General features: G+C 37.1%; 1 protein-coding gene across 2 annotated transcripts in view; it reads left to right on the forward strand.

Moving 5' to 3' along the window:
- Positions 1-27644, forward strand: part of ttll5 (tubulin tyrosine ligase-like family, member 5) — a 64812-nt gene that overhangs the window by 533 nt on the left and 36635 nt on the right. Inside the window, exons 2-23 of one of the 2 annotated variants that reach the window (XM_015350322.2) lie at positions 1764-1929; positions 3990-4096; positions 4379-4461; positions 5451-5557; positions 6130-6260; positions 6572-6654; positions 7752-7821; positions 8027-8111; positions 9896-9997; positions 10207-10298; positions 10618-10725; positions 16691-16772; positions 17768-17829; positions 20915-21006; positions 21721-21762; positions 23013-23114; positions 23410-23501; positions 24371-24433; positions 25276-25308; positions 25450-25607; positions 26062-26380; positions 27500-27617. In XM_015350322.2, the coding sequence (XP_015205808.2) occupies positions 1871-1929; positions 3990-4096; positions 4379-4461; positions 5451-5557; positions 6130-6260; positions 6572-6654; positions 7752-7821; positions 8027-8111; positions 9896-9997; positions 10207-10298; positions 10618-10725; positions 16691-16772; positions 17768-17829; positions 20915-21006; positions 21721-21762; positions 23013-23114; positions 23410-23501; positions 24371-24433; positions 25276-25308; positions 25450-25607; positions 26062-26380; positions 27500-27617 (2190 nt within the window). In that variant the 5' untranslated portion in view covers positions 1764-1870. The remainder of the gene's footprint in view (positions 1-1763; positions 1930-3989; positions 4097-4378; positions 4462-5450; positions 5558-6129; positions 6261-6571; positions 6655-7751; positions 7822-8026; positions 8112-9895; positions 9998-10206; positions 10299-10617; positions 10726-16690; positions 16773-17767; positions 17830-20914; positions 21007-21720; positions 21763-23012; positions 23115-23409; positions 23502-24370; positions 24434-25275; positions 25309-25449; positions 25608-26061; positions 26381-27499; positions 27618-27644) is intronic. The other variant, XM_015350323.2, reaches the window with a different exon arrangement.

The following is a 27644-nucleotide window of genomic DNA, read 5'->3' on the forward strand; positions in this document are numbered from 1 at the left end:
CATCTTCTTAACTGTTCTGTCTACGTAACCGACTTACTGCGGAGAAAAACGGTGGAGACTGATCGATTTCCTGCGACCTTGAGATGATTTCAGTTTGTCGGGGCAACTTGCATTCAACTTTGTCATTAGAGTAAGATGACGAAAGCGACGATCGTTTCCTGGCGTCAGCGAAGTTGTGGAATATTGTATGTTTCTTAAAATAGGCACAAAACCAACTGTATTAACGTCATGTTTGCACTTACAAATGAGTAATGTTCCAAGCTGGCCACAGACTTTTTTTTTAACATTGCCACAGTGTTGACTGCAGTGTAGGGCTAGCCTACTGTCTGAGTAGCATCTTAACCAAAACAGATTTGGTGGTCATCTAAAGTTTCGCTGTTGAAATGTGGTGCGTGGAGATTGTTGGCTCAGGGTGCTGCTCATTCTGAAAACAAGGATTTCAGAATCCTTGAAAGCTGGCTTTGAAATTGTGTTGATAGTGTTTTCTTTGTTTTTTTCCAGAAAGGAACATAGCAAAGTGTTTAATTTAAACCTCAGTTACATACTATATATTCAGAAGGCTTGTTTAACAGCAGAAAAGAGACCTTAAGGAATGGCAGATCCTTTATTGTCAGGGTCTTGTGGAAACACAAGAATCGCAGTAAAAGTTCTGAATTCGACTCAAGTTGAGAAACACAGCCAAAGGGTTAAAGTGGAGGACCATGCACCGTTGGGTGAGGTGAGGCTCGGGGCAAATGGCCCTGCTGACCCATGTCTCGTAGGGCCTGTTTGCAGGTGATTGGGTTAGAAACCTAATTAAGAGTATACATAAAGACATGGAGCAGTGGCTCTGTGGCTAAGGATCTGCACCTGTGGCTGGATCCCGCAGCCCCAGCTGCTCCAGGGGCGCTGTACAATGGCTGACCCTGCGCTCTGACCTCCAGCTTCTCTCTGTCTGTGTGTCTCATGGAGAGCAAGCTGGGGTATGCGAAAAGACAAAATTCCTAATGCAAGAAATTGTAAATGGCTAATTAAGTGATCTTATCATAAAAAAAAATACATAAAGACTGGAGGAGAGGATACTTGCAGACCTCAAAAGGAATGGAGCTAAATGGGGTTTCTCCACGGCGAGTGAGTGCTGGAAAGGACTGTGGGCCCTGTACGGGGACTGATCTGATGGACAAAAGCAAGATCCTGATGGACCAAGATCCGGTGGTCCAAGTGGTCCAAGATCCGGCCCCATCATCCACTTGCAAAGATTGATAACCCCTGTTTGGAAAGATTTTATTGCACGTGAAGTTCAGGAGAGAATGTTTCTATTGTGAGATGTTGCTTTTAGAAATAAAGTATATTTTGATAGATAAAGACATGCGTGGCATGGCAGCACAGTGGTTAGTATTGTTACCCTGGGCTCAGTCGTTGGGGTGCTGTCTATGTGGAGCGTGTGTGTCTTCCCTGTGTTCGCTTGGGTTTCCTCTAGGTGCTCCGCTTTCCTCCCACAGTCTAAAGGGAAAACTGGTCCTGGTGTGAGCGTGTCTCTCTCTGCGAAGCAGGCGTGTCCCATTCAGGGTGTATCCTGCCTTGCTTGCCGAAATAAGCTTTGGCTGTGTATTGGATAAAATGTTGAGAAAATGAATTCATTAGCATTAACTTTCTCTTTACAGGGGAAAGAAAATGAGTGTAAGAGCTGGAATTCCAAAGGGATGTAGTGTCTGTAAGAGACATGTATTTGGAGATGCTTTCTGTCTGACCTTTTGGATTTCATGTTTTATTTTTTTTTGCAGTAGAACAAAGACTTACCTGAGCTGGTTAGAGATGCCTGCACCCATAACCTCTAAAAGCTGACACAAAGCAGATTGTATCAGGGGGCTGTGGCCTCTACATAGTGGAAATGCCAACCCTGATCCGGGATAAAGAGGATTCAGAATCATCCTCTGAAGATGAGCAAGAGTGAGTAGACGCAGTTATACTATGAAGTGTGTACACTGCAGTAGGAGACAGGTGTTAGTTTGGATTAGTTTGACACTAAAAAAGCAGTTTGCAAATCCCGTGCCAATGTATACAACTACGGTTGTTGCTGCAGACATGATTAGAAGCTTCAAAAAATCAAATAAAACGTATACAAAAACATGTTGTGTTGAAGTGCCTTGTTTTCATATGTGCTCTACAATACCCATGGGCCAAATTACTGTGTTTCTCTATTTTTGTAATCACCTGTGACCAGATATTTGCATTATTCAACATAATGTATTGGAGGCCATGAACGCCAGAGCTGGTCTACATCAGGAGACGGAGGAATTATTTATGAAGTGTTTTCTTAAGAACGGTTTCAAACACGTGGAAGTTCATCTGACTGATTGATGAAAGGCCTATTCAACTATTTCTTGAAAGGAGCCAGGGTATCAGTTTCAACAACATGGCTGGACAGCCTGCTACATGGTTCCTCTGCCCTTTTTGAAACGTGCCTCATGTTCTCTCCTTCACTTCAAGTGTAGTTTCCACATGAGTCTTCTCATGATTTGTATTTTACTGTAGATTTTGACTAAATCCATGAGGCTGACTTTGAGGATTTTGAATACTTAAATCATGTCTCCTCAATCTTCTCTTTTTAAGGTTAAAAATGTTCAGTTTTTGTAGTCTGTTAGTGCTTCAAGTTTTAAATAATCAAATTATAAGTTTTAAAAGATCATTTTCAGTTTTCCACTATTAAGGATTCCACTATTATTCCACTATTATTGTATATATCGGAGGCTGATATATTGTATGTTTGTTGTAGGCTTCGGTTATCAAAAGGCATTGTGTTAATTATTTCTCTCGGATGTTTTATCTAACTAGTAGATGACATGCCCTAAATACATTTATGATAGCGATACAAATTATTAATTCGTTTAAAAATAATTTGAATACATCACTAACACAATTTGTAAATGACTGCAGTCTTTCAGCGCAGGACAGATACATGGTACAGTATACTGAGCACTGATGTATAGCTCTAAACTCTGTGAGTAGCATTCCAGCATGTTCAGTACGTTTGCAAAGGACAGCCTGCTGCTTAAGAATAGTTAAGATGCTAATGTGATTCAGCAGGGCAGTTAGTTTTATTGAAATCCAGGAGAATTTACAGAGTTCTAGCCTGTGTTTATCAGTATTTGACTTCACTTTTATAGTGCATAAGCTGTAGCTCATAATATAATTTAATATATTTACATTGAAATGTACCTGTGTTATTTCCCACACTCCAAACGTTTTTTGTTTATTTTTTAACGAAGACTGACTGGTACTGAAGGTTTAATCTCTGCTACACTTTGTTTCTGCACCCGAAGTATGTGGTATATCCAGCTGTTGTTGATTAATCAAAGTGTAAATTGCCCAGCACTTTCGTACTGATTCTTTGTCTCCTCAGTTTTGCCTCTCCTGATTTAGCAAAGCAGTTTAAAACTGTAGTCATGTTAATGGCCCCCAGTTGACCTCGGAGGCTTTATAAAATGTAGTTAATGGTAGTAAGCGAGACCTAGTACATCATAGCAATGGATCACTTAGAAGCTTTCTAATTTGGATCTTACAGGTACGAATATCTTCCATATGAATAGAGAGTGCAAAGTTTCTTTTTTTTTAGTCTGTTGCTTTTTGTGAACTGCTGTTAAAGATTATAGTGTGAACAGTGTTCATAATTTAAATCCTCTTATAACATCATAAGATAAAACAAATGTGCAAAAATGAGGCCTGCATTGAAACATCTTTGACAAAATTTCTGTATTTCTGTATAAGACTTTTAAAAGTAATAATAAAAAGAAAATAATTGCAGTCAAGTGACATGTAATACATCAAGAATCTACATTCCTTGATTCTTTTTTCTTTTTTTTTTAATTCGCTGGATTGATGTGATGAAATGTTTCAGTGTTTTTTTTATAGTGAAACATTCTCCCGGTTTGCAGTCCGTGCTGTGGGTTAGTTGGTTGGTTTGAGGTGTTGAGGTGACATTTCAAAACACCAATTTTGTGTGCCTACAGGGATCACCCTTGCATAGCTTGGAGTGGGAGCAGTAGGAAAATCCCAATCCTGGTTTTCCACGCAGAAGCAATAGTGACCAAAGATGGCAATATCCGATCTGTTGGAGGTAATGGAAAAATAGACGAAATCATGCGTTTTTTACTCGTAAAACTCGGAAAAGTGTGTTTTAAAACTGTGTGTTTGTGTAGTTTTTTCCCCTGAACTAATAAATAGCACTGAATCACAATGGAAAAAGCATGTCTTATTAGGGAAAAATAGGTTGATGAGTTTTTTCTTCCATTGTTATAGCTGATTGTTATAGATTAGTATGTATCAGTTTAAAACATCACTTTTGTGAAAGATCTAAACATACATTTTCATGTTTACTCTGTTCTTTTTCTGTCTGAAGAACGGTATAATTTGGCTTACAAGATAGTCCGAACAGAGAGCCGCCTGGTTCGCAGTATTCTTACTGTTCATGGATTCCATGAGGTAATGTGGCTTCTATATATATATATAACATATAAATGGATTAAGTAGCTATTTGTGTAATGGGTAAATTTATTCAAACATTTTTTGTGTGTGCTTGTGTCATTCGTCTGACACGGTGTACCTCAGACTAGGAAAAGGAGAGGCAACTTAAGAAAATCTAAACTAAATTGGTCAGAAATAATAACGCTCATGCAGATTTATATAGTGTCAATTACCAAATAATGTGTTTGTTAAAAAAACAAATAAGAATGGTTTCTGCCCCTTGATTGTGGGTTTGTGGGTTGATGACTGCTGTTTTTTTACACAGACTGTCGCTGTCAAAGCCAGTGATGTGTACACATTTGGAAAAAAGTAGGTTTTTAATGGGTTTATTGTGCCTCTGAAAAGAGACTCCAAACAAGCACTTACTATTAATTCCTTTTTATTTCATTTCAATGGTTCTTAACTCCTAATAAAATAATCATCAAAGAAAGGATAGTGTCTCCCACAGCATCCCGAAAGCCAAAGTTTAATAAGTCTCTATTGGAAACATCTGGCTTTTTCATAGTCACATACTCATGGTGCCAAATCAGCCTCTTCAGAAAGGGCATAACAGGGCGGGAATAAAACAAAACAGATTAAAGTAATATGATTGCGTTAAAAATAGCTGGTGAGTTGGCTTACCCACTGAAACAGTATGAAAAGGACTAGCTTCTACCAAATAAACAGCAGGGTATCAGGTTTGAGCTGCAGTTATTCTTGCTGGAGCCAGGTTGTTAAAAATGATGTTCATTAACATAAGTTTTTTTAAAGTTTCTTAAAGTGTGTGGCCATATAAATGAGGTTTCTGTTTTTAATGGTAATTTACATCTTGCTCAATAAGGTTTCTCTTTCCGTTGTTACTGTATGGTGTTTGGCCTGTTGGCAAGCCCTTGACAGTGGAGGTTTTTCAAGGCCTATCCAAGGGGTTATCTGTATCCTGCAAGTTGTAAAAAAAGATCTTCTTGCAGGTCCATCCAAACAGCAATGATTTTAACCTGATGTGGACAGGATCTCACCTCAAGCCTTACCTCCTTCGCAACCTCCAGGACTTTCAGAAGGTCAACCACTTTCCCAGGTGTGGGGGTCTTCTAAGCTTAACTCCTGGGGGCTATATTGTACCACAAGAACGTTTTCAGACCAACCAAGGAATGTGTGACTTAATGGATAGGGCTTCTTCCCAATTTAAATGACTGTCTTCTCCAGGTGTAACAGGCCTCCTCTAGTGCGTGACTTGTTTGCTTCTATAAAACCATTACTTACGATTACAATGGGAATGTAAAGAAAATGGACTGTTTTGCCAAATGTTTTTTTTCGTATAAAGATCCCCATGCTTGTGTTGCCTACTACGAAACACGTAAGGACCAAGAAATGATTTTCAGGGCTACACTGGTGGTGTAACACACGATTAAGTTATTGCCATACTTAAATATTTTTTTCCATCTGTAATGTTGTTACTATTTGAACCTTTATACTGTTAATATTTTTCAGCAGTACTCTTTACATGGGCTTATAGTTTAATTTATTGATGTTAAAATGTGTTTCTTTCTTGCTGTGAAATATCGGGAATATTTCTATAAATATTTTTTTCTGAACAAAAGTTTAGGCCAGTGCCAACTAATATCTTGGGATCTTGCTTGTTTGTCCCAGGTCGTATGAACTGACACGAAAAGACAGGCTTTATAAAAACATACAACGCATGCAGCAAACCCATGGGTTTAAAAATTTTCACATTGTCCCACAGACGTTTGTACTTCCGTCTGAATACCAGGAGTTTTGTAGTAAGTACTGCTTGATATCAAGTTATTATTAAAACAGTTTTTTAAATTGTATGTAGCTTTTATTTTGTAGGGTTTTCCACCTTGGCTATGTCACAGTGATTCCTAGGACATGACATTTAGCTCCTATTTTTTTTTTAGTGATCTCTTGTGGTCATCTTCTGCAGGAAGATTGATCAATAATTTGCACATTTGCCTTCTTATTGATTTGACAATTCCCGTGTGTTGTACATTCCTCATTTGCTATTTTTACTTTACCTAAATTGCATACTAGTAAGATACACAAATGTTTATCACTGAACTATTTTGTTTAGGTGCATATTCTAAAGATAAAGGACCATGGATTATAAAGCCTGTGGCTTCATCAAGAGGTCGTGGGATTTATCTTGTCAGCAATGTAAGTGAAGTAATGTGAAATTGAGAATTGAAATTGAAAGATGTGGATTACCTGTAGCTGAAACACCTTTCACTGTATATCGAGCTCCAGGATCTATCTGATATATAATTCAAGACCTATGGGACTGGACTTCTTTTTTGCAGTAATGGGTGTGGTTGGAGTGGATATGATTCTACTGTGCAGTCAAGCAAGTATACTCCTTTATCTGGTTACTGTTAATAAGTGGGTGAACAAAGGAAAGAGAACTCTATTCATAAAATGAAACAATATGCTGGAGCCATGTTTCCCATTAAGTATTGCAGAGTAAATCATGTTCTTCAAGGCTTTCTGGAAGAACCTAGTAAGGTTTTCTGACTTGGAGATCATATAGAGGTTTTGAAGTTTTTATGAAACAGTGGAAAGAATGTTTGAGTGATATTTTGAAGCTGGGATTTTTCTTTAGTTTTTTTCTGTGAACTCCAGCCAGGTCTTAGAGTGCTGTCTCATCAGCACCACACCTGGAACCCATTTCTGCTGAATAAGAAACCTTTAGTTTGGAGCCAGAGGATTTTTCAGAAGCAGTTGTTCTAAACAAGGTTTATAGAGTGTTTTAAGCAGAAATTGCTGCGTTGTTTGAAGGAAACACTGACTAAGCACAACTTAAACAAGGGACTAAGGACTCATGCTCAGGTGCCTCTTTGTGTCATGGGCAAGGAGGATTGAATTTCCTGACTCGTGATCCTCAATCAAAATATATTAGTTCTTTGTCATGATTCATGTGTTATTGACTTTACTGTAGTCAGCTTTGTGGTCTTTACAGTATATGGTTGCATCATGCATGTCCCCTTCTAATGCAATTGTGAAGGTAGTTCTATAAAAAAAATATATTGGACGTTGTTAAAGAGAATGGTATATCTCTTGTCTGTCTTATACTGTATACTGAGTCTTTTTGACTTATTTATGTGTGTCTGTCTCTTCAGATATGTAATCAGTTTTAGGATTTATATTAATTTCGCAAAAAAAAAGCCAATACATTTCTCAAGAGGACCACACCAGGCACATTTAGTGCCCCATTTTTTACTTAGGTGTGTACCATAACTTTTTTTTTCTTTTTCTAGCCAAACCAGATTCCTCTGGATGAAAACATTCTTGTTTCCCGTTACATCAGCAATCCATTACTGATTGATGGTACGTTTAATAAGAGCTAATCAAATGTTGGTCAATACACATTGTAGTATGGTAGTACGCTTTGTTGTAACATAACGTCCATTACTGTGATTGTTTTACTAGACAGATCTGTCCCTTTTTTCTGCAGCTGATTAAAGAAATATATATTTTTGGCACCCTTGACATCTGAAATGTGAACCTGACACTAAACCTCTCTTTCGTTTAGATTTCAAGTTTGATGTCCGGTTATATGTACTTGTAACTTCCTATGAACCACTGGTCATCTATCTGTATGAAGAAGGGCTTGCAAGGTAAGGAGAAACACTCCTTGGTTCGTCGGTTCGGTTCAGTCACAGGCAATGTTATATTTAGTTTCTGTAATTAAAGGCATTATGAAGGTAAAAATCTCTTCTTACTATTATAACCTGCTTGATAAATTAAAATCCTATATCAGTATGAATTGTGCGATTTCTGCAGTACCAGTAATAAAAATGAATATATGCAAATGGTATATTATGTGTTAGAATAATGTATTCTGGCATTGATTTGTGGAATTGCTACTAGAACACTAGATGGCAGCAAGAACTGTTCTGTGGGAGCTGTGAACATCAGTCGAAAGTTCAGCTAAACAAATTTAACAGTAGTACCTTTTTCTTTTGACATTTGAACCGAACCTTTTCCTTCTATTACTATGATATTGATGAAACTGATCTGAGTAATGTCATTTTGTTTTGTTGTATAAGTGTTGGTCTTTTCTTTTTCTTTTACTGTAGTGTCTTATGATAACACTTGCGCAATAGTTTGGAAGTGGTCAAAAGCTATTTGAGGTTGTGCAAAGCAGCCTGAATTTTCACTAAAATGAGCTCCAATGTTGCGTGACTTTTTTTAGTGTGCCTTGGTTCCACGCTCTCCTTTTTATGGAAATCTGTTTTAAAGCTGTTTAATGTGTTAAATATGTATAGAAAATAAATCATTAAGGCAGTTCACATGGCTTGCAGAACTTTTCTTTTTTAATTTCCCAAAAACAAATTTCACTGCCTTTTATAAGGAAATGTGAGTATATGAAAGTGCATACATCACCAAGATCCTACCCTGACTTCTCCAATTATTTAGCAATAAGGATTTTTTTTGAAAAAATTACTTCTATTCTGTTTTTATTTTGCTTTGTGGAATATCAGCTGTGAGTAATAACTCTTGGCTCCACTCTGTTTTCCTCCTTTTATCTCTGACATTCCTGTGGCTTTGAAGGTATTCAGGTAGTCAGGCCATGCCAAGGAATTCTCATTACTTCACACACGGTGTCCATTCCAGTGAAATGCACAGTAGGGGGAAGATTGTTCCATGCCCAAGCCACCTCCCCAAGACTTTAATGCTATCATAGTTCGCTCTGGCATACTTGAAGTTTTTGACGCATTTCATCATTTCAGTGCACATTTTTTTTTTGGGTGGGGGGATATTTTTCATTTGTGGCTTTAAAATGCAGCTGTATATTCAAACAGAACTTGACTCTGAATCCTTGTTATTTTTATGAAAAAAAGCCTTCAGGCTGACAGGAAATGGCATAATTGGAACAAAATATCTATGCCAGGGTTGCTCACACAGTATAGTGGCAAGTGGCCTCAGTGGACTTGGTCATAAACTTCACATTGTTTCCTCCAATTCTGTTCTTGTTGCAAGCTTCTGCTCTGTTCTTGGTTTGTTTTGGAAGATTATTTTTAAATTTTCAGACTCACTTGTTATTAGTAAAACCTTTAACATTTGGTGATGTATAAACTGATATTTCTTTCCAAAATGAAATGTCAAAACCTACTGTTTTGACCGCTTGGGTGCGAGTGTTTTATTTGGGTGGGAGTTCATAAATGTATAAAAAACATTTTTCCGAAACATCACATTATACAAAATAACATAAAAATACTCAACTATACGTTTTATTGTGCTTTAATTCAATGTTCTGAATGACGCCATATAGAAACTGCCTACTGTATAGTGACAGGGTGCACAACTTCTGCATGAATTGGGTGGGATCCTTTCTACAGGATCTATATTTGAGTGAAAATGACCTGCGTTCTGCTTTAACAATGCTTGTGGTCCTCAGGTTTGCTACAGTTAAGTATGACCGAGCTACAAAGAACATCAAGAACCAATTCATGCACCTAACAAACTACAGTGTTAACAAAAAGAGCAGCGACTACGTCAGGTAATTCGTGAGTTTCTATGAAAATTGTGAATCTTGAAACTGCTGAGATTTTTCACAGATTTTCAAGACGAATAACATTTCCCTGTTATATTCTAGATTTAATTTAGAAAGTATACGTGTTCTAGTCAAATTTTATACTTAATACTGCTGACCCCCTCCACTGCTCTGTGTTGGAACTGGTACGTTTTTGATGCAGTGTTCGTTTTTAGTTGTGATGATCCGGAAGTGGAGGACTATGGGAACAAATGGAGCATGAGTGCCATGCTGAGGTACTTGAAGCAAGAAGGCAAAGACACAACATGTGAGTAACTCTGAATACTGCGTTACGACGCTGACATCATAAAAGTATGTGTTGAACACATTTTTAAAGGGTTGCAGTGAAAGAAAATTCTCAAGCGCTGGGGGAACAGCCTTCTTCTACTGAAGCTCATAAAAGGGGCATATGTTACCCATGTGTTATCTTTTTCTTTAATTGGGGACACGAGTACTTCTTTGTGGTTGTCGTTTATGTTTCTCTGACAGATTGCTGCACTGTATATTTAATGTGATGCATTTAATGTGTCCTTATGAAATCTTAATGTGGTGATCATGGAGTTTACTCTGCTTTTTATATATTACAGCACTGATGAGCCAGATTGAAGACCTTGTCATTAAGGCATTATTGAGTGCTGAAATGCAGATCGCTACAGCCTGTAAAATGTTTGTTCCATACCGGAACAACTGCTTTGGTAAGAGTTTTGAGATGCACTGGAATCAACATCACCACTATCTCTGAAAAATGTTTTATTTGATAAACTGCTGAGTGATATTGCTTTATCTTACTCTTTTTATCATGTGTTGTTAAGTAAATATGTATGTACAGTATGGTTAAAAAATGAAGCGATAATAATCTTTGATTTTTTTTTACCTTACTATCTTTTTATCAGTTTTTATCTAACTCCATACCGGCTTCTGTCTTCTTTCATTTCATACCTCAGTTCTAAAGGTGGATTTCCATTGCCTGCATTTCCCTTATTATTGTCCCAATAATTCTCATCTGAATGCTTTTGAAACAAATGCCTTTGAATTTAAATGCTTTCCTGTTAGCTGTAGCAAAAAGTCTGTTTTTTTAATATATAGGAGTCTCTGGGGTATATGCAGGTTTTGCCGCTTGGTAACAGTTTCTGTTATGGCCCAAGTCTCACTGATTAAAGCAATTACACTGGGAGGGATTTTGAGATGAGTTACACTGGTCTCTTATGAACTTCTTTCAAAGCCATTATTGCTGTTAGTGTTGGCACTAACTGCCACCTTTTTGGCAGTCTCTCAGAGACCGGGGTCTGTTTTATGAAGAAGGTAGATTTGAACCCCCTAGAGGGTGATCCTTAACATTGAAAAGGAGATGCACCATCTTTGAAGTTGTGAATGTTTAAAAGGTCTAGACAAAATAGGCCTGGGAATAATACATGTTTAGGCTGAATGAGCTGTATACCAGGGGTCTTGTGATATCTGAGAATCACCAGCATAAAGATTTAATCAGTCAGAGCATCACTTTTGAGTTTTATGATCTAGTACCCCACAGGAAGAAATACCAAACAAGGTATTCCACTGGTGTTTGAGACAAATCCATACTGTATTATATGTGCACGTCAGTTTTATAATACAAGAGCATATACATACTATGCGCAGTACATGTACAGTAAGTCTGACAGGATTGCAAAGGTCTTTTACCAAGGCTAAAAAGGGTTCTAATTACTGAGTATCTTTGACTTGAAAGGGTCTTTTTAAAGATTTTGCTGCGAAGCACAGTGATTATTGGAGAATACAAGGAAGTGGAGTTTGTTTGATTTTTCAGAACAGTACAACAATACAGACAGATCAAGAGGAATCATCCAGAATCCATAGTATGCTGTTTTTCTTAACCAGAACATGATTGTGATTGACAGCAAGGCTGACTTTTTTTGTTTCACAGCAGCCTAGTGCGTTTGAGTTTCTCTCTCAATTGGCAGATGGATTTTTATGTGAAAACAGAGCCTGTCTTTACAAAAGACCAGTAGCCAAGGGCTAACAGAAAGAGCTCTGCAGATGAGCCCGTTGAACTTGTATGGCTGAGAACCCCCTGTTTATGTTGCCTACTTAATCGAGCAAAGATTGATGGCGCTTCATCTCTTGGTGTGTGGATATAAATGCATACAGTAGTAAAGCCAGGTGTTTACTCTGGGACATTATGTATAGACCTGAACTAAACAGACATAAACTGGATGAGTAAGGCAGCAGCCAGATGTAGGGATACACAGAAACACTACAGGTCAGCCAAAGAAAACACACTCTTTTGGTCAAGCAAGCAGGGACAGTTTATAAGAAGTTCACTCACAGTTTATCTTTTGTGCAGTTGCTTTCTCTATTGATTTCGTCAGCCAGTGACATAAAACTCTTTCAGCTGCACGATGCTTTTCATTTAACGGGTGGAGCAGAAAACCTTGTCTAGTTATAGCATGTGTTTACAGACATATGGCAGCATTGTTACTTTGTGTGATACTGCCATGAGTTTGTCAGATTTAATACCAGTGTTTCTGCATAATTCATGTGACACCTGGACGTAATGGTTTAAAAAATAAGTTATGACTTATATTGCAGCAGCTGGAATGTAAAAAGATCTATATATTAATATTACATTACTTAGCTTTTTACAGCTCAGTGTAACAAAAAGACACAAGCATTTCAAAAATGAATAATGCAGATAAATTTTTGTTTGATGTGATGTTAAAATGAGAACTCCAACTCTAACGTCATTTCATGCATCCACCTGCCAGTAGTTTGGAATTAAGATGCAACCGATAAAAAATGTAGACCTTAAAAAGCATAAAGGGTAAGCTTTTCTGTATTTTACTTTTCATGTATTTTTTAAACTACATTTTTGGGAGTATATTCTGTACTGTAAACTTTATAGCATTTCAGTTTGCCACCAGTAGTTATAGTATGCCAGTTGGATCTGTAGTTTGTCCATTGTGTCATGCGGATAAAATTACACTTTAAAGAATGACAAATTAATGCTACAGAACTGTGAAAGAGTCATTCTTCAGACCACCTCCCCTGCAGACCCGTTCACGGCAGGCTGCCCTGAAATCTTATTCATTCCTAAATAACCCTGTGTGTCAGGAGGCATTTAGGAGCTAACTGTAAAACGTGATTGCTGGGAGGTTTGGCTGCTTTCCAAGGTGCTCTGGCTGGTACCATTACGTGCTTTATCCTCACTCACCAATAAAATAACCCAAGCGGCTGCAGCCCTCTGCTCTCCAGTCTCCTGTCCTGTCTGCTGCTCAATTCTTTTTACGTGCGCAAGAAAAAATTAACCCTGGCGTTTCTAAAATGGTCCCCGTCTGCATTTCCGTGCACTACTTAAAGGCAAAAGCAGATGTACAAGGCAGTGTAATACAATAAATAAGGCATGCTGAGCTCCAAGTTATATGACTGGAAGTGCTGGAGGGTGTTAAAGGCTATTCCAGTGATAGCTTCGGAATTTGTATGGTGTAATTATAAAGTTATTAAATCTCTTTAAAAAAATCAGAAGCCTACTAATTGTTACAGTAGCTAAATGTTTTACTGTAATTTATTTTTATGTGGTAATGTTTGACAGAAAGAAAGCCGACATGAGCTACAGTACTCAAGGTTTTGACTTTTTCTGGAGAAACAATTGTACAGATTTGAAATGTAAAAGCGGAAAACTCTAGCCATGTTTTTTTCCCCATGGTTGTTCCACAATTAAAAGGTATCTTCTTTGTTAAGGTGCTGAAAATGATTGTTATTATTCTGAGATCACATTTACAAAGGCTCAAGCCAATTTTTGAAACACATTATTGTACATATTCAATCCACTATGCTCACGAAGTGTTATTAATCATATGAAAAAATTGTTTTTTTAAATTTGCCTGCATTAAATTGAAAACAGAGGACAGGACTTCTGTTAAAATAACATCCTATACTTATTTATGTTTAGTTTGGACAGCTACTATAGGTGAAGTTTTTTCCCCTGATTTTTTTCTATCTGTAGTAATATGTTCTCAATATATTTAAGTATGGTTTGGCTTTATATTAGATACACTGTGCAAAACTGTTCAACTCCCTCGACATCAAGTCTGAACTGTAGAGTTTAATTTTATAGTTTGCATGCCTTTTTTTTAAAAAAAAAACTTACAATTCAATAACTTTGTTCTTAAGGGACATTTCAAAGCAACCAAATAACAAACAAAACAAAAACAATTAGTCCTGCAAGTGCTGATTTTAGAGATCTGCTGTACTGGAAAAATAATTTTCAAATCTAAAGCTTAGAATCCAGACATTTTGTCTCTTTTAGCTGAGAAAAGATTGCCAGCGCCATCTAAATTAAGTTTTTCGGCTTATTTTCCTCTGGTTCTGATTTCTTAGTTTAAGGGTGTTGTGAATGCTTTGTGGCTGCATTAACAATGTTCTGCATTAAGTCGTTAAGCCACAGAACAAATGTGTCTATGAATGTCTCCACAGGCTCAGTGAAAACACTGCATCAACACTGTCTGTGAATAATAAGGAGTAAATGCAGAGCACATGGACTCCTGGCCTTAGGAAGTTGACTAGGTGTTCTTTATTTTGTTTGTTGTACTATGTGGTTCAGTAAGACTTCAGTTGTTTATGATCATCTTTAATAAAAGGGGAAAATAACACTGGAGATGGATTTTTTTTACTTTCTGCTTAACAACTACTGTTTTGGCTGTTGGTGTAGTAATCCTACCCACAGACAGATCAGACCTCTTTTCAGTGTTTGTGCATTGTCCAAGAATTGCATAAACATATCTCAGTTATGCAATATGAGTTCTCGATGAGCACTGTGACCCCAGCATGTGGGTTTTCATACTGTGCCTCCATGGTTGGTAGGTATAAAGTAATTTCACCACTAACGGTGATTAATGGATAATACATTTCAAAGACCTAAGATTAAAAATGACTGAAAATTAATAAAGTTATTTGAAGTTAATTAACGTCAAAGCACTTTTGTTTGTAAATCTTGTAAGTGAAATCCAATTACATGCTCTGATTTCCTTAAAAACTGAAAATATTCTATTAAAGGGCCTTTTTGTTCTCTGAGGCCTATGTAAATTCAGTGATATCTATATCTATGTATATTATTATATTATAATATGTATATTATATTATAGGTTTATTTTTTATATGCATTGTGTTTATTTCAAATAGTTGTTTAAATATTTTCTTTAAAATGTTTAAAATAATATATATATAACTTTTTCCTTTTATCATGTGTTTTACCCTTGTTGACAATTAATATTGATTTTTTCCCCCCAATAAACTATTTACTTGGTGCCAGTGAAGTGCTGAAAATGTTAACGTTAGGTACATTTTCTGTCTTCATTAAATTTTCGAATTGCATCGGGTCCAATTTTCTTTTTAATGTGCAAAGCCATTGTGTTTCCTGCATCCCCGTAAAGCTGTGGTTTACACAAGGCTGATATTATCAGCTCAGATTGGATGTGCTGTAGCTGTGAAGAAAACTGCTGTGAGCGTGAGGCATGCCCCCGAGGCGACAGGCCTGTTTAATGATAGGGAGGAGGGAGAGAGTGGCTGTGTTTGTACACAGGGAACTCCAGACTTTCAGTAAAAGGGGTTTATTGTTGAGCCTCCTGCCAAGCTTGGCTTTGGGGTGGAATATACAGGGGCTTGAAGGCGCCAAGTCTTCCTTACTCGGAAAATCCTCCCAAAAGTTTCCAAACGTAGCTCTAGGAGCAAAGCTTGGCTGGATCAATGTTTGTGCTCTTTCTTGAGAAAAGCTGGATTTTTCCCTGAGTGTGGGTTGTAACTGGGAAAATGACCCCAGCTGGGGACTGAAATTATCTATAAAACAGAACATGCAAAAAGAAAATCTTTTTTTTTGTGAATAGTTGCAATTTTAAAATACTTAGTGGGGGGTGGAAAAAGCTTGCAAACTCTCTTTTCTCGATCTTGCAAAATGTTGAATTTCTATTTTGGCATATAAATGGCTTTAATGCTGAGTAATATATGTGGGCCTCACACATGCTATTGCATTTCTGAAATGGATTGTGATGACTTTAAACATTCTCCGAGTAGCACAAGCTTGAAGGAGAGGAGTTGATGTTATGTGTATTCATTCAGTTGTTTGTTGTCTGTGACATTCATCAGTATCGTCCACCAAATTTGTTTCTACTGAAGTTAGGTGTTTTGGGGCACTTTCTCAAAACTCTCACTGTAAGGTCTAATTACTCTCTTAGCTTCTAGCTGCTTGGAGTGTCATTTCTGACCAGAAGTGCTGCTGTTACAAAAAAAATTGGCAGCTTGACAGATGTGTTCAGCTATTGAGTCACTGAGGGCAGGGTTGTGACTTAAGGTTTCACTTCTCAGTTAGGCTGCCAGTGGCTTTCTAATACTATAACATTTCTTAAAGGCACTTTGCAGGCATTTGGAAAACACCTGGATGACATTTATACTGGGAGCTCTTTAGTGCACAAAATTGATGCATTTGTGATAAAGAGAGTACACAGCAGACTGTACAGTCTTCCAATGTAAAACCAAACAGTTACATACCACAGAAATGCACAGAATGGTGACCTTTCAATGTCAGGTACTGAGAATATTAGACTCTCCTCGTATCACATAGTGAAGGTTTTGGGGTGTTCAATTTAAAAGGTTCTTTTTTCTTTTTCTCTGCAGAGCTGTATGGCTTTGATGTCCTTATTGATACCAATCTCAAACCTTGGCTTTTGGAAGTGAACCTTTCTCCTTCTTTGGCATGGTAAGTGATAGGAACATAAATACCCCAATGAGTGAATGTTCTGCAATAGCACAGTATTATTTAATGGTTACAAAATAATGGAAAGTGGGTGACATTGTAAGTTCTTTCAGGGATAGAGAACATTCAGGTCAGCTCTCAATTATGGAACAATGACAATGCAAATGGCAAAGGGGCAGGCTGAAAATATCAATAATGGTAATTAGGTAAACACTGTGAATGAAGAGGTGTTCTACCCATATATCCATCGTCTGTTTTAAGCTGAAGGACACTACTGGAATAATTCAAAATGTCAGTTAGTTGTTTGAAAAAAAGGAATCATATCATAGTAGCAAGGATTTCAAACAGTGTGTAACAATAACATTTACACGTTCTCGCCAACATGAACATGATTAATTCATTTGTATTTATTTTGATAGCAAAACTTCTAATGATTGTAAACTAGTACATCAGAAAGAAAGCAGCAGAACAGAAATTCCAGTTTTGGTTGGTACGCCTTAGAAATCTGTTGGCCACACTTGTGGCAGCTCAGAATATGAAGTGGGGTACTAGAAAAAGGCCCTAAGAGAAAGGGTCAGCAATGTTATGCTGCATGTGAAGGTGGCGTGGCAGGCTTGGGACTACAGCAAAAACAGCTTGCGCTGTCATAACTGCATTTTTTGTACTTAAGCATATTGTTTTGTTTTAAAAATATGAACATCTTCTTGTTAGGTTCCTGCTTGTAATTGTCAAAATGACATGTAAGGAAATAGGCAGTCTCAGCATTTGTACTTCATTATGTTAATAGATACCACTTGGCCACACTTAACAGTATTTAGGTCATCATCCTTTGAAAAACAGCACTGTTTTTTTCTCATTGTTATAAATTCTTTGAATGACTCGTGACAGTAGCATTCATTTTAGTTCCCCACCGAACATGGCAATAGTTCAGGAATCTAATAAAACATATTTTGTTTTTTTTTTAAATAACTTTGTAAAATCTTTTTTTTTCCCCCCAGTGATGCTCCTTTGGATCTGAAGATAAAAGCCAGTATGATTTCAGACATGTTTACTTTAGTGGGTGAGCATTGCTTTTTGTATTGGGCAACTGTTGATAAGTTTAAATGGTTTTAAGGGAACTGGAGAAATTCAGGGGTTTGTAAACCTACTTTCATCAAGGTTGGCCAGAGAATATAAGAAAAACTACGACTGAGAGGAGGACATTCAGTGCACTGAGCCCAATTGGTAGTTATTATTTTATTGATTCCAGGATTTCTTCCTGCTTTTTCTTGAAGGAAGCCAAGGTACAGTTCCATACTCCTGTAACCCTTTAGGTAAAGAAGTGGCTCCTGTTCTCGGGATCGGATGCACTTCACTTATTCCCCTTGGGTACTCTGGTTTGTGTTTTACTTTTCATTCTGAAGATGTCCACTGACTACCTTTGTCGATGCTTTTGAGGATTTTGAATACTTGTGTTGGGTACCCTCATAATCGTCTCCGTTCAAAACTAAAAAGAATCAATTTTTTCAGCCTGTCAGTGCAGGGCATTCCCTTAATCCCCAGAATGCATCTGATAACTCTTCTCCAGACTGATTCCAGAGTATATAATACTATCTCCCAAATCACTTATGTATTCAGGATGCTGAATTGGAATAAAGTCCCAAACAGAAACTAGCTAAACATAGAGAGGTTTCATACTTTTGTATCTTCTGACAATTTACCAAGCTGCGAATGTATGTGGGCAAAGCAACTTACACAAATGCACACATTATATAACTGGCTATTTTAGCTGTGTTTTTAAGGGTACAACAGCAATGTCTCACTTGGTATTTGAAACCACAACCTTCCAGTTACAAGTTCAGAATCTTAACCACTGCTCCACGCTGCTCCTTACTGCAAACCAAAGCAAACAATACCTTCCCATAACTTACGTGTGGCAAATGCCACAAGAGTAGGAACTTTCACTTCATGGTGAAACCCTGAAGTCTTGCATTTCTAAATACAGTATATGGTGATCATCTCAAGAATTAGGAAGTCTCACTTCATAGTCGAGCTCTGGATTCTTGAATCTGAAGATCCAGTACTGCAAATGTGCCCTTCAGAAGAACTACAGCAGTATAATGAAATACAGATTTAATAAAGCTGCACATACTGTACAGTATGTTTTATGATGTAAAACCAGCATTTGTGTCTTCTTGCTTTGGTTAACTCACTTAGTGGCGTTCATTTAATACATGATGATTTTAGTTTGCCTTTTGACCTAGAATAAATGAATGATGTCCCTTGGAAAACTAGGTTGATCCTTTAATCTGAGCTTCTCTTATTTACCTAGTTGGGCATTTTTGGAATTTAAACATATGTACAGTATATATTTTCTACTTTAAAAAAATGAATAGATTCACTTTGTATCTTACACCCCATATTAAAGCATTATAATTTGAAACAACTGTGGTGTATTTAGGGAAAAGTCATTACTTTGTTTCAGGACCTTCAAATTTTTGTGACAATTTTGTTACTCTTTCTTACATATGACTTACATAAGTGATAGACAGGAAACACAATAAAGAATCCTTATCTTTTTCCTGTGTTTTATGCAGATTATAATACAATGCTACCTGAAAATCTAAAGTTATTAAATGAACAGTGTTAAATTTGGAACTACTTGGCCCATATACCTTCAGACCTAACAGTTTTGCCTGAAGCAGGTTCCACTGTTTATTTTTAAATAGGGTGTTTCCCATTTATTAAAACTTGTCTGTAAATCAGAAAAAAAAATCCTTTCTCTGAACTCAAGCCACTAATTGGCTATTCTGTTGCCTAGTGGTTTGTGCCATGGAGACAGTCAGGCATTGTTTAACTTTTTAACTCGCACAGTACTTATTAAAAAACATCTCTTGAGGTTGGTTTAAAAATAATGCAATAGGATAATAACATTTGAGAAACCACAAGCATTATTAATAATGTTTTTCAGACAACTCAACAAATAAAATAGACAATAGGAGACGGTCTTCTGAATATTTGTTTCCCAGATACTGTCAAAATCAGACATGATACCTAATTTAAGTCAGTGAAATGGTATTACACAAAAACATACTCAAAACAAGTAGGTTGATTAATAGGGTTTAGAATTTGTACATCTTTACATGGAAAGCTGCTCATCTAATCTTTTTCAAATCAGATGGATGTTTCTTTGCGCAGAGTTGATGTGTGAGTATTTGCGTTAGCTGAGGGTGTATATTAATTTATGAAATAATCCTGTATCACTGAAGCTAGATGTGTGCTCTCCCTTGTACATGTATCCAGTTACTTTGGTGTTGTCTAGTAAGAATAAGTGTTTAAGCAGCAGTTTGCAAAATGTATTGCAAAAGAGCATGTCTACATTACTGTAGTGTAATATTGTTATAATTCTTGGCATGTTCTCTAAAATATAATGATCATACATTCAGTGTTCAAAAGTACTGCATTTGTGGCGTGTACAAGCTTTGTATGAGCCTACATTCTGAATTGTTTTTGGCAGTTTCTTGAGAAAGTTTTTATTACGTTTAATTTTTTCAACATAACAAATAAAATGCACCCCTTTCCTCACCTGGCCAGTCGTTTCTTTACATTACATCTTAAACAGCCTGTAGGATCTTAAACAAAAAAAACATTTTGTGTGAAATGATTATTGCATGTTGTATTTCATTAAACTAATATTACATTATTATGAGCAGTATTTTTCAAACATACTGCTTGAATTCAAATTCAATTGGTCATTTGATGAAATAAGGGAACTCTGAAGTGCTGGTTGCAGGATGCATTACTGTCATTTTGGATAACATGAGTAGTGGCATATAGAACATACTCAATCTATTATTCACCCAACACATGGAGCATAGTTGGCTGATAATACTTAGTCCACATCCCAGCTTTGTAAATAATGACAATATCCTGTTAGCATTAGTTTTTTATGCATAACTGTCATGAGCTAATCATGCTTGTTTGTAATAATTGCAATACTTATACTTATCACCTGCTTCATGTGTACCTCATCTGATAGCTTCAATGAATGCATACGAAGCACAGTAAATCCGTAGAATTTCTATTTTGCTAAGATGTGATTTTTTTTTTCTCTGCAGATACCGTCTGAACCGTGTGTGATTACAAATTTTGTTATTTTCCTCCAGGCTTTGTTTGTCAAGATCCTTTGCAAAAACATCTTAGAACTGGTAGAGTCGCCCTTGAACCCAACTCACGATACCAGGCCCAGAAAGCCCAGGTAAATGGTATCACCTGCTTCCTCATTTGTCCACAGCGTCGTGTGCACAGCATACCATACTTAAGCTAATAAAGCTAATACTAGTAGCATTATTTGGTAAGTATTATAGGTTTAAAATTAATGGACCCTTTGAGAATGCACATTGTTTAAGTTATGCCAAAATTAAAATTCCCTTGCGACTACTTTCTCTGATGGTTATTACATCTGACAGACCTATTTTAATCCAGTACCCCAGTCAGCCTCGGGAACACTGCTTTTTTTAATAATGGCATTAATTTTGATTACTGTACACCATATGTGCTTGTTTTAGTTCTTTGTAGTGTTGGTCGTTTTATGGAAAATGGTTCTCATGAAAAACAACTACTAATGTAATTATACTGCTAAGTGACATCATCCTTAAAGCAGGGTTCTCTGTAAATTATTATTTTATCATTTTTAATCAAGTGACTAATGCTTTCACAAGGAACATTGCTTAATGAAACCACAGCAGCTAATACATTTGGCTTATGTAAGTCTACTACTGAACTCAACTCTGCTTGGATCTATTGTGAAAGATTATCAAATAAGACATTTTCCTGCTCCGCCTTTATGTTCTAACATCTTAGATATTGTTACAGTAACCAGCTATGTATGTTGTTCATCCCTTCTGTCAAGTGAATAGTTAGTGCATGAACAGCTGATACACATCTGTTTGTGTCTTTCATGCTCCTTTAGCGACCTTTTTCTGCACAGCAGAGTACATCAAACACCAAATTGGTAAGTTGTTAACCCTTTAATATAAAATCATCATTTCATATGTTTTTTTCTCTTTTTTTTTCTTTTCTTATGCTTTGCAATCCTGGTATTTTTTGGGTTGGCATGGGTAAGAGATCATTTTTGTTCCTCTCATACCAGATTCATTGGCTGGAATGAATATGTGCTTTATTACAGGGCACAGAATTCCTTGTCTTCCAATATAATGGATCTGCTCCCATTCCCCTTTGCTTAGATTTTAACTGAGAGTAATGTAATTTGAAAACTACTACATATCACTAAGCTTTGCATTAAATAAAGTTTATTTTTTGACCTGGGTAAGCTTCTTTAGCATGCCTACAATTGATGTAAACTGTCCCTGTTTAGAACCTCCATGACAGTCTGGAGACCCCTGTGGGTAATCTTGCATTATTCCTCTCTTTTTGACTACAATATATGGTAGCTTTGCTATGTGTTATGAGCACTGTTCTGTATTATCAGGTTGGATTAAGGCCTGCCAGTCTGGTTTAATATCTGCAAACCTTTTAGACAAAGATTTATCTCTATAAAGATAATGGAATTATTCTGTTAAATATATAGAAAAATAGTTATCCAATGTCAAGGGGCTACTCATTAAATTCTGGCTGTTTCTCAAACCCACTTGCCAGAATTGTCATTTATGGTAATATGTGTTATGCGAGAAAACTCCAGTGCCAGTAATGATATAAAATGTAACATTAATTTAGCTTTTTTTTTAGGCAATAGATATAAAATGCTTCTCTAGGAGAAAATGAAGATAATAAGCCCCTGGTAAAGCATCTACTGGTATTGTTTCAAAGTTGGTAATATTTAAACAGCACATTGGAATTGTCATTTGTACTCATATAATTATGCTTGTCTGAAAAACGTAAATAGTCAAATTCAAAATGACCATTTTAAGTGAGGCTTTATTCAAAAAAAGCTTTGGTAAGTAGAGTGAGTAAAAATTGGTTGGTTTGAGTCTAATTCAGAGGTGGATAGCTGTCCTTCAGGTTCTGTAGGTAATTTTTAATCAACCATGTAAAGCCTTGCTTAAATTGTTCATTTTAGCCACTAATGGTGCAATCAAGCAACCATGATGTTGGTAATTGGGAAGAAAACAGAAAACCTTCTGATCCTTAGGAGCCACAATTTCCCACTCCAGAGCGCTTAAAGTGTTCCCTTCATGTGCACATACTCTATGCTGACATTTTAATCTTGAAGTTGAATTCTGTTCTCTTAACCTATACCAACAGCAACAGCGACCCTCCTCAGCTAGTGAGGCTGACACCAATGGGCTGAAGGAGCCGCGGGCTGGAAAACACAATGGAAGCACTCTTGGGCTCACGACAGATGAGGTAACCAAAAACGAGCGGTGACTCACTGCAATATGGAGGTAAAACATCTTCCCAAATCACTTTTCTCATTTCTTTCTGGAAGTTAAACAATGATGTCCTCAACTGGAATCAATGGAAAAGAGCCACACTCCAGTTTGCTTCCAGCCTGACATTTCCTGAAAGCTTTTGTAGAAAAATAAAAATGTCCTTTTCCACATAATCGCATACACATTTCAATTCAAGACTTTCTTCAGCGTCCCAGTAATTTTGTTTAATTAAAATGTTTAATTTCTGTCTGCGTATGTGATTTTATCAGCTGAAAGTCCTTCGTCGCATAAAGGAGGAGCATGAAAGAAGAGGAGGATTTATTCGGATTTTCCCATCCGCAGAGACCTGGGAGCTGTATGGGTAAGAGGAGCGGTGTGACTTAAATTTGGGGAAAAAGAAACGCCCCTTGTTTTTTTGTTCCAGGACATACAGGGCACCACCCCACAAAGTAGTTTTTAAATGATCATAAGGGTTTTGGGTGAGGGATTGAGTTAAAACAGGCTGGCCATGAAGATCAGGTGGTCAGGATTCCCATGTGAGATGAAGCCTGGCTGGTGGGCTTCTGCAAGGCAGTGAGGTTGGGCTTGGAGACAGGAGGGATGCTGGGAAGGAAAGTCTGATGTTCCATATTTCTACCTGTTTGAGAACGGATGATGGGTAGGAGTCTGGGATTCTCTTCATCCTGAATTGGATTCAAAAATCTGAAACGCATAGGAGTTACTAGAATTCCTCTTCAGTGACTGAGCAATTTCTCCATTTATAGGGTAGTTTGTCAGCCTATAATAGCCAATTTTGGAGACTTTCAGAAGTGTTTTGAAATCTTTGTTTATGGTTGCATGGAGAGAAGGTTCCCAGTCTTCAGGATGAAAAGTTTTTAAAATTATTGTGATTTATTTATTTTTTGTTGTCTTGGCTTTCATCATTATGTGGAATTTGCTGCAAGAGTCTGTGGCGAAATCGGTTGTAATGTTAACATTCTGAAGAAGTTGTGATGGATTTGCTGCCTGATTAGTTTGGGATTTTTATTTGTGCTTATGATTTAGTCCTGCAGTGTTCTTGGCAACTGCTGCAGTCCACGGCTGCTGCCACCACTGGAATATGACTGTAAAGAAGTGAAAGCAAATAACTTTTTTGAAATACATATTTTCTGTTCTTGACGCAGCAGCTTCCAGTAGATTTTTTTTAAAAAAGGCAAAGATTTCTTTTTAATTTATGTCTTAATTCCGTAGTGGCTATCTGGAGTACAAGACCTCAATGAATTACATGCTGGCAACAAGACTCTTCTCAGACAAGTAAGTATCTGTGCAGTTGCCCTGATATGCTGGTTTTCTTAATTGTTGGATCTCCCCTTTATGTTCAAGCAAAGGCACAATCCACAGTATTAAAATAAATCACTCCTTTCAGATGAATTGAGTTCTACTCCGAGTTAATGGCTTTTACAAACAACATAACTTTGAATGAAATATTTTATGTTTTGCTTTGATGGAAGAAGCATTCAGTTATGCTCTTTTGGTCACAATGTGGTGTTCAGGGGTTTTCACTAGCCTTGAAAAGAAACTACGAAAACAAGACATTATTTCAGAATTCACATTTATGTAATTAAGTATTTTAAGTATTAGTAATTTAATATTTAACAGAAGAAAATTAAGTGTGGCTTTTATTCCTCAACTTTTTACACTTTTTAACTTTGATATTTTCACACTTCTTAATAAATACTAGAAATACCTTGAATAATAATACTACTTAAGTACAATTGTTACCTACAATTGTTTCAAGACATAACATTTGGTTTGGTGACTTCAAAAGAAAAGCAGTTTATACTTTCCGTTAGATTTCTATAGAAAGAGTTTCCCATTTACCCATGGCACAAGTACAGTAGGTGTAGTTTGGAAGGGGATAAACTTGGACTGCTTTTGCAGATTCCAGTTAAAGCAAAAAAAAATTAAAATGTTCTCTACTTTCCACAGAAATGCGAGCCTTGCCTCTCCGATTACATTAGATTCAGACAGCAACCATATGCATGTATGTTTTTATGTATTTCTTACACCTTATGTCAGTGTTGCACAATCTACCATAGGGAGGTATATTTCCAGTCTGCAACTTTATGATTTTTCCATTTCATTTCATTCTCCAGATCAAGTAAAGCAGCAGTCGCTTCAAGATCACGGTTGGTGTTCTGGCTCCGGCCTGTTCTCTTCTTTCTGTATCAAGAAAACCTTTGTTGAATTCTTTTTTTTTTTTTTCCTCCTCAAAACGCCCTTATCTGCTGAAAGTGTGAAAGAGGTTTTGGTGTTTGTTTCTTTTGAAGGAGTGGTTTGAACGGACACGTCGTAGTGAGAGCGACCATGTTTCACGCGGAAGCTCAGCAGCACGTGATGCAATACGAGCGGAAACTTCTCTCACTGGAGGCGCGTAAACGGAGAAGACGCCACTTTGCCCTGCGGTCAACACTCGGAAAGAAAAAAAGTACGGCTGTGATATTAATTTAGCCTGCTGATGGAGTGGAACTCAACATCCAGATCTTGTTTGGCTCAGGAAGATAGTGGAATTTTCCAAAAATATTTTATTTGTTCATTTTTTATTAGAAACTAGAAAATTCTGGCACTGCTGAGTATGTATCCTAAGTATTTTAACCACTACAACGTACGTAGATGCAAAACATCCTAAATAACAATGACTGCTGAAATATTCTCAGCAGTATTTTTTCATACAGGGAATAGCACTGTTTTTTCTTTTTTAGCTACTCTGCACCCATCTTCTGTAGTTCTTCTGTGTCAATTTCCTTTAAAAATAGCCTCTCCGCTTTTGTGACGTTAGCACTGATTGTTCATCACGCAGTGGGCCCAGGTGCTATATTGTCAGTAGCTGATGTTTTCAAGACTTTTCACAGGTGGAAATTGACACTTGGATTGTCTTCCAGGGTCTGTTCAGGGACACAAAGCCACGTCTCCCGAGAGTACGGACACTGAAGAAGAAGATTCTGGAGAAGAGCAAGACGAGGAGGATGAAGAAGAGCAGGAAAAGGAAGAAGGACCAGCTCAGGGTTCTCTACAGAAACTCCCCGTGCACATGGAAAAACCTGTCCAGTCTCAGCTGGCTGGTGCACACTCCCCTTCTGCTGCACCTGAGAATCCTCTCAAAGGCTCCCAGCACAAAACCGCAGACAAGACGGCCAGACCAGCACAGCCAAAGCCCAGAATTAACCTCCTGCACATCCTGCAGCAGGGGTGGAACCTCAGGTTAGTAGGAGACGTGGTTTGCCGACTCTGAGACCAGACCAGACTGAACTTCATTTTGCACAGCAGAACAGTTTCTTGGCACCACTGCTCCAGACAGAAGTCGAGATCAAAAAGTTAAGGTCAAGATTAATGTGGGGTCATTTTTATTTCAGCTGTAGTCCTTCTCATAGATGAGTATATTTTAATTGCTTAGAAGTCATGAGCGTAATGGAAAATGGAGCACTTCCTCAGAATGAATGTGTTTTGCAAATGTGATGAAATTCAGTGGGGAAAAAAAAAAATCAAGCCAGAAGGATCAAACCAATGATTACCTTCATTCATTTCAGAACAGTGGTGTGCTGATGTATTTTTAATTATGGGCTAATTGTATTTTCTTTTTTTTTTTTGGTTGACGTTTCTGGAAAGGCATAAAACTGTACTGATGCCCTTTATTTAATAACAAACCTGCAAAAATCTCTATTTTTTTTTGCAGTGACATTAATGAATATTTCATACTGCTTTCAGACCTGTAACAAAGAATCTAGTCTACTATTGATTTTTAAAACACGTCTGAAATTCTGATTTGAGAGGTATTATAATAACATGTCTGAGTTTGTAGAAATTCCTTACAACATGCCAGGATTATTGAGGAGTGTGGGCAATTATGTTACAGTATATCATTGTTTGCTTCTGACAGCTTTTCTCAAAACATTTCTTTTATATTTCATTGGCAGCATCTGTTACAGGCTTTTTCATGTGTGCACCCTGCTGAGAAATGGACATTCTGTGCTGGTATACATCTGATGCAACAGATACATACTTGTCTTTTTGTTTAGTCCATTATATAAAGTAACAAGTAAGAAGATGCCTCACAGATTGGGTTCACAATATTTGTTATCTTAGTAGTTATATTTTTTTGTATTACCTGCTTTGAACAAAAGATGTCACATTTTCATAACTTATCTTTATCCTCTCCAACGTTTGGTTAGGCAGTCCAAGATTAATATTCCAGGGTGTGTTAAACCGTTCTCTCGTCTCTACAAATGGAGTATTTTTTTTCTATTTAATGCAATACAGAAGTCATTCTTTCTCAAATGAATTTGGCAGAATAACTTACACAGTATGTCTTCTCCTCTGCAGCAAAGTCCAGGCCCGGATCGCTTTTTCCTCCTACCTTCACAGAGTTCAGATGAGACTTCTGGCAGAGAGCAAAGGAAATGACAGCTCAGCCTGGCCAGAGAGGGATGATGAGCAAATGGTAACTGTTCAAATCAACATATACTGT

This window comes from Lepisosteus oculatus, chromosome 8, assembly GCF_040954835.1.
Source record: "Lepisosteus oculatus isolate fLepOcu1 chromosome 8, fLepOcu1.hap2, whole genome shotgun sequence".
Classification (NCBI taxonomy): domain Eukaryota; kingdom Metazoa; phylum Chordata; class Actinopteri; order Semionotiformes; family Lepisosteidae; genus Lepisosteus; species Lepisosteus oculatus.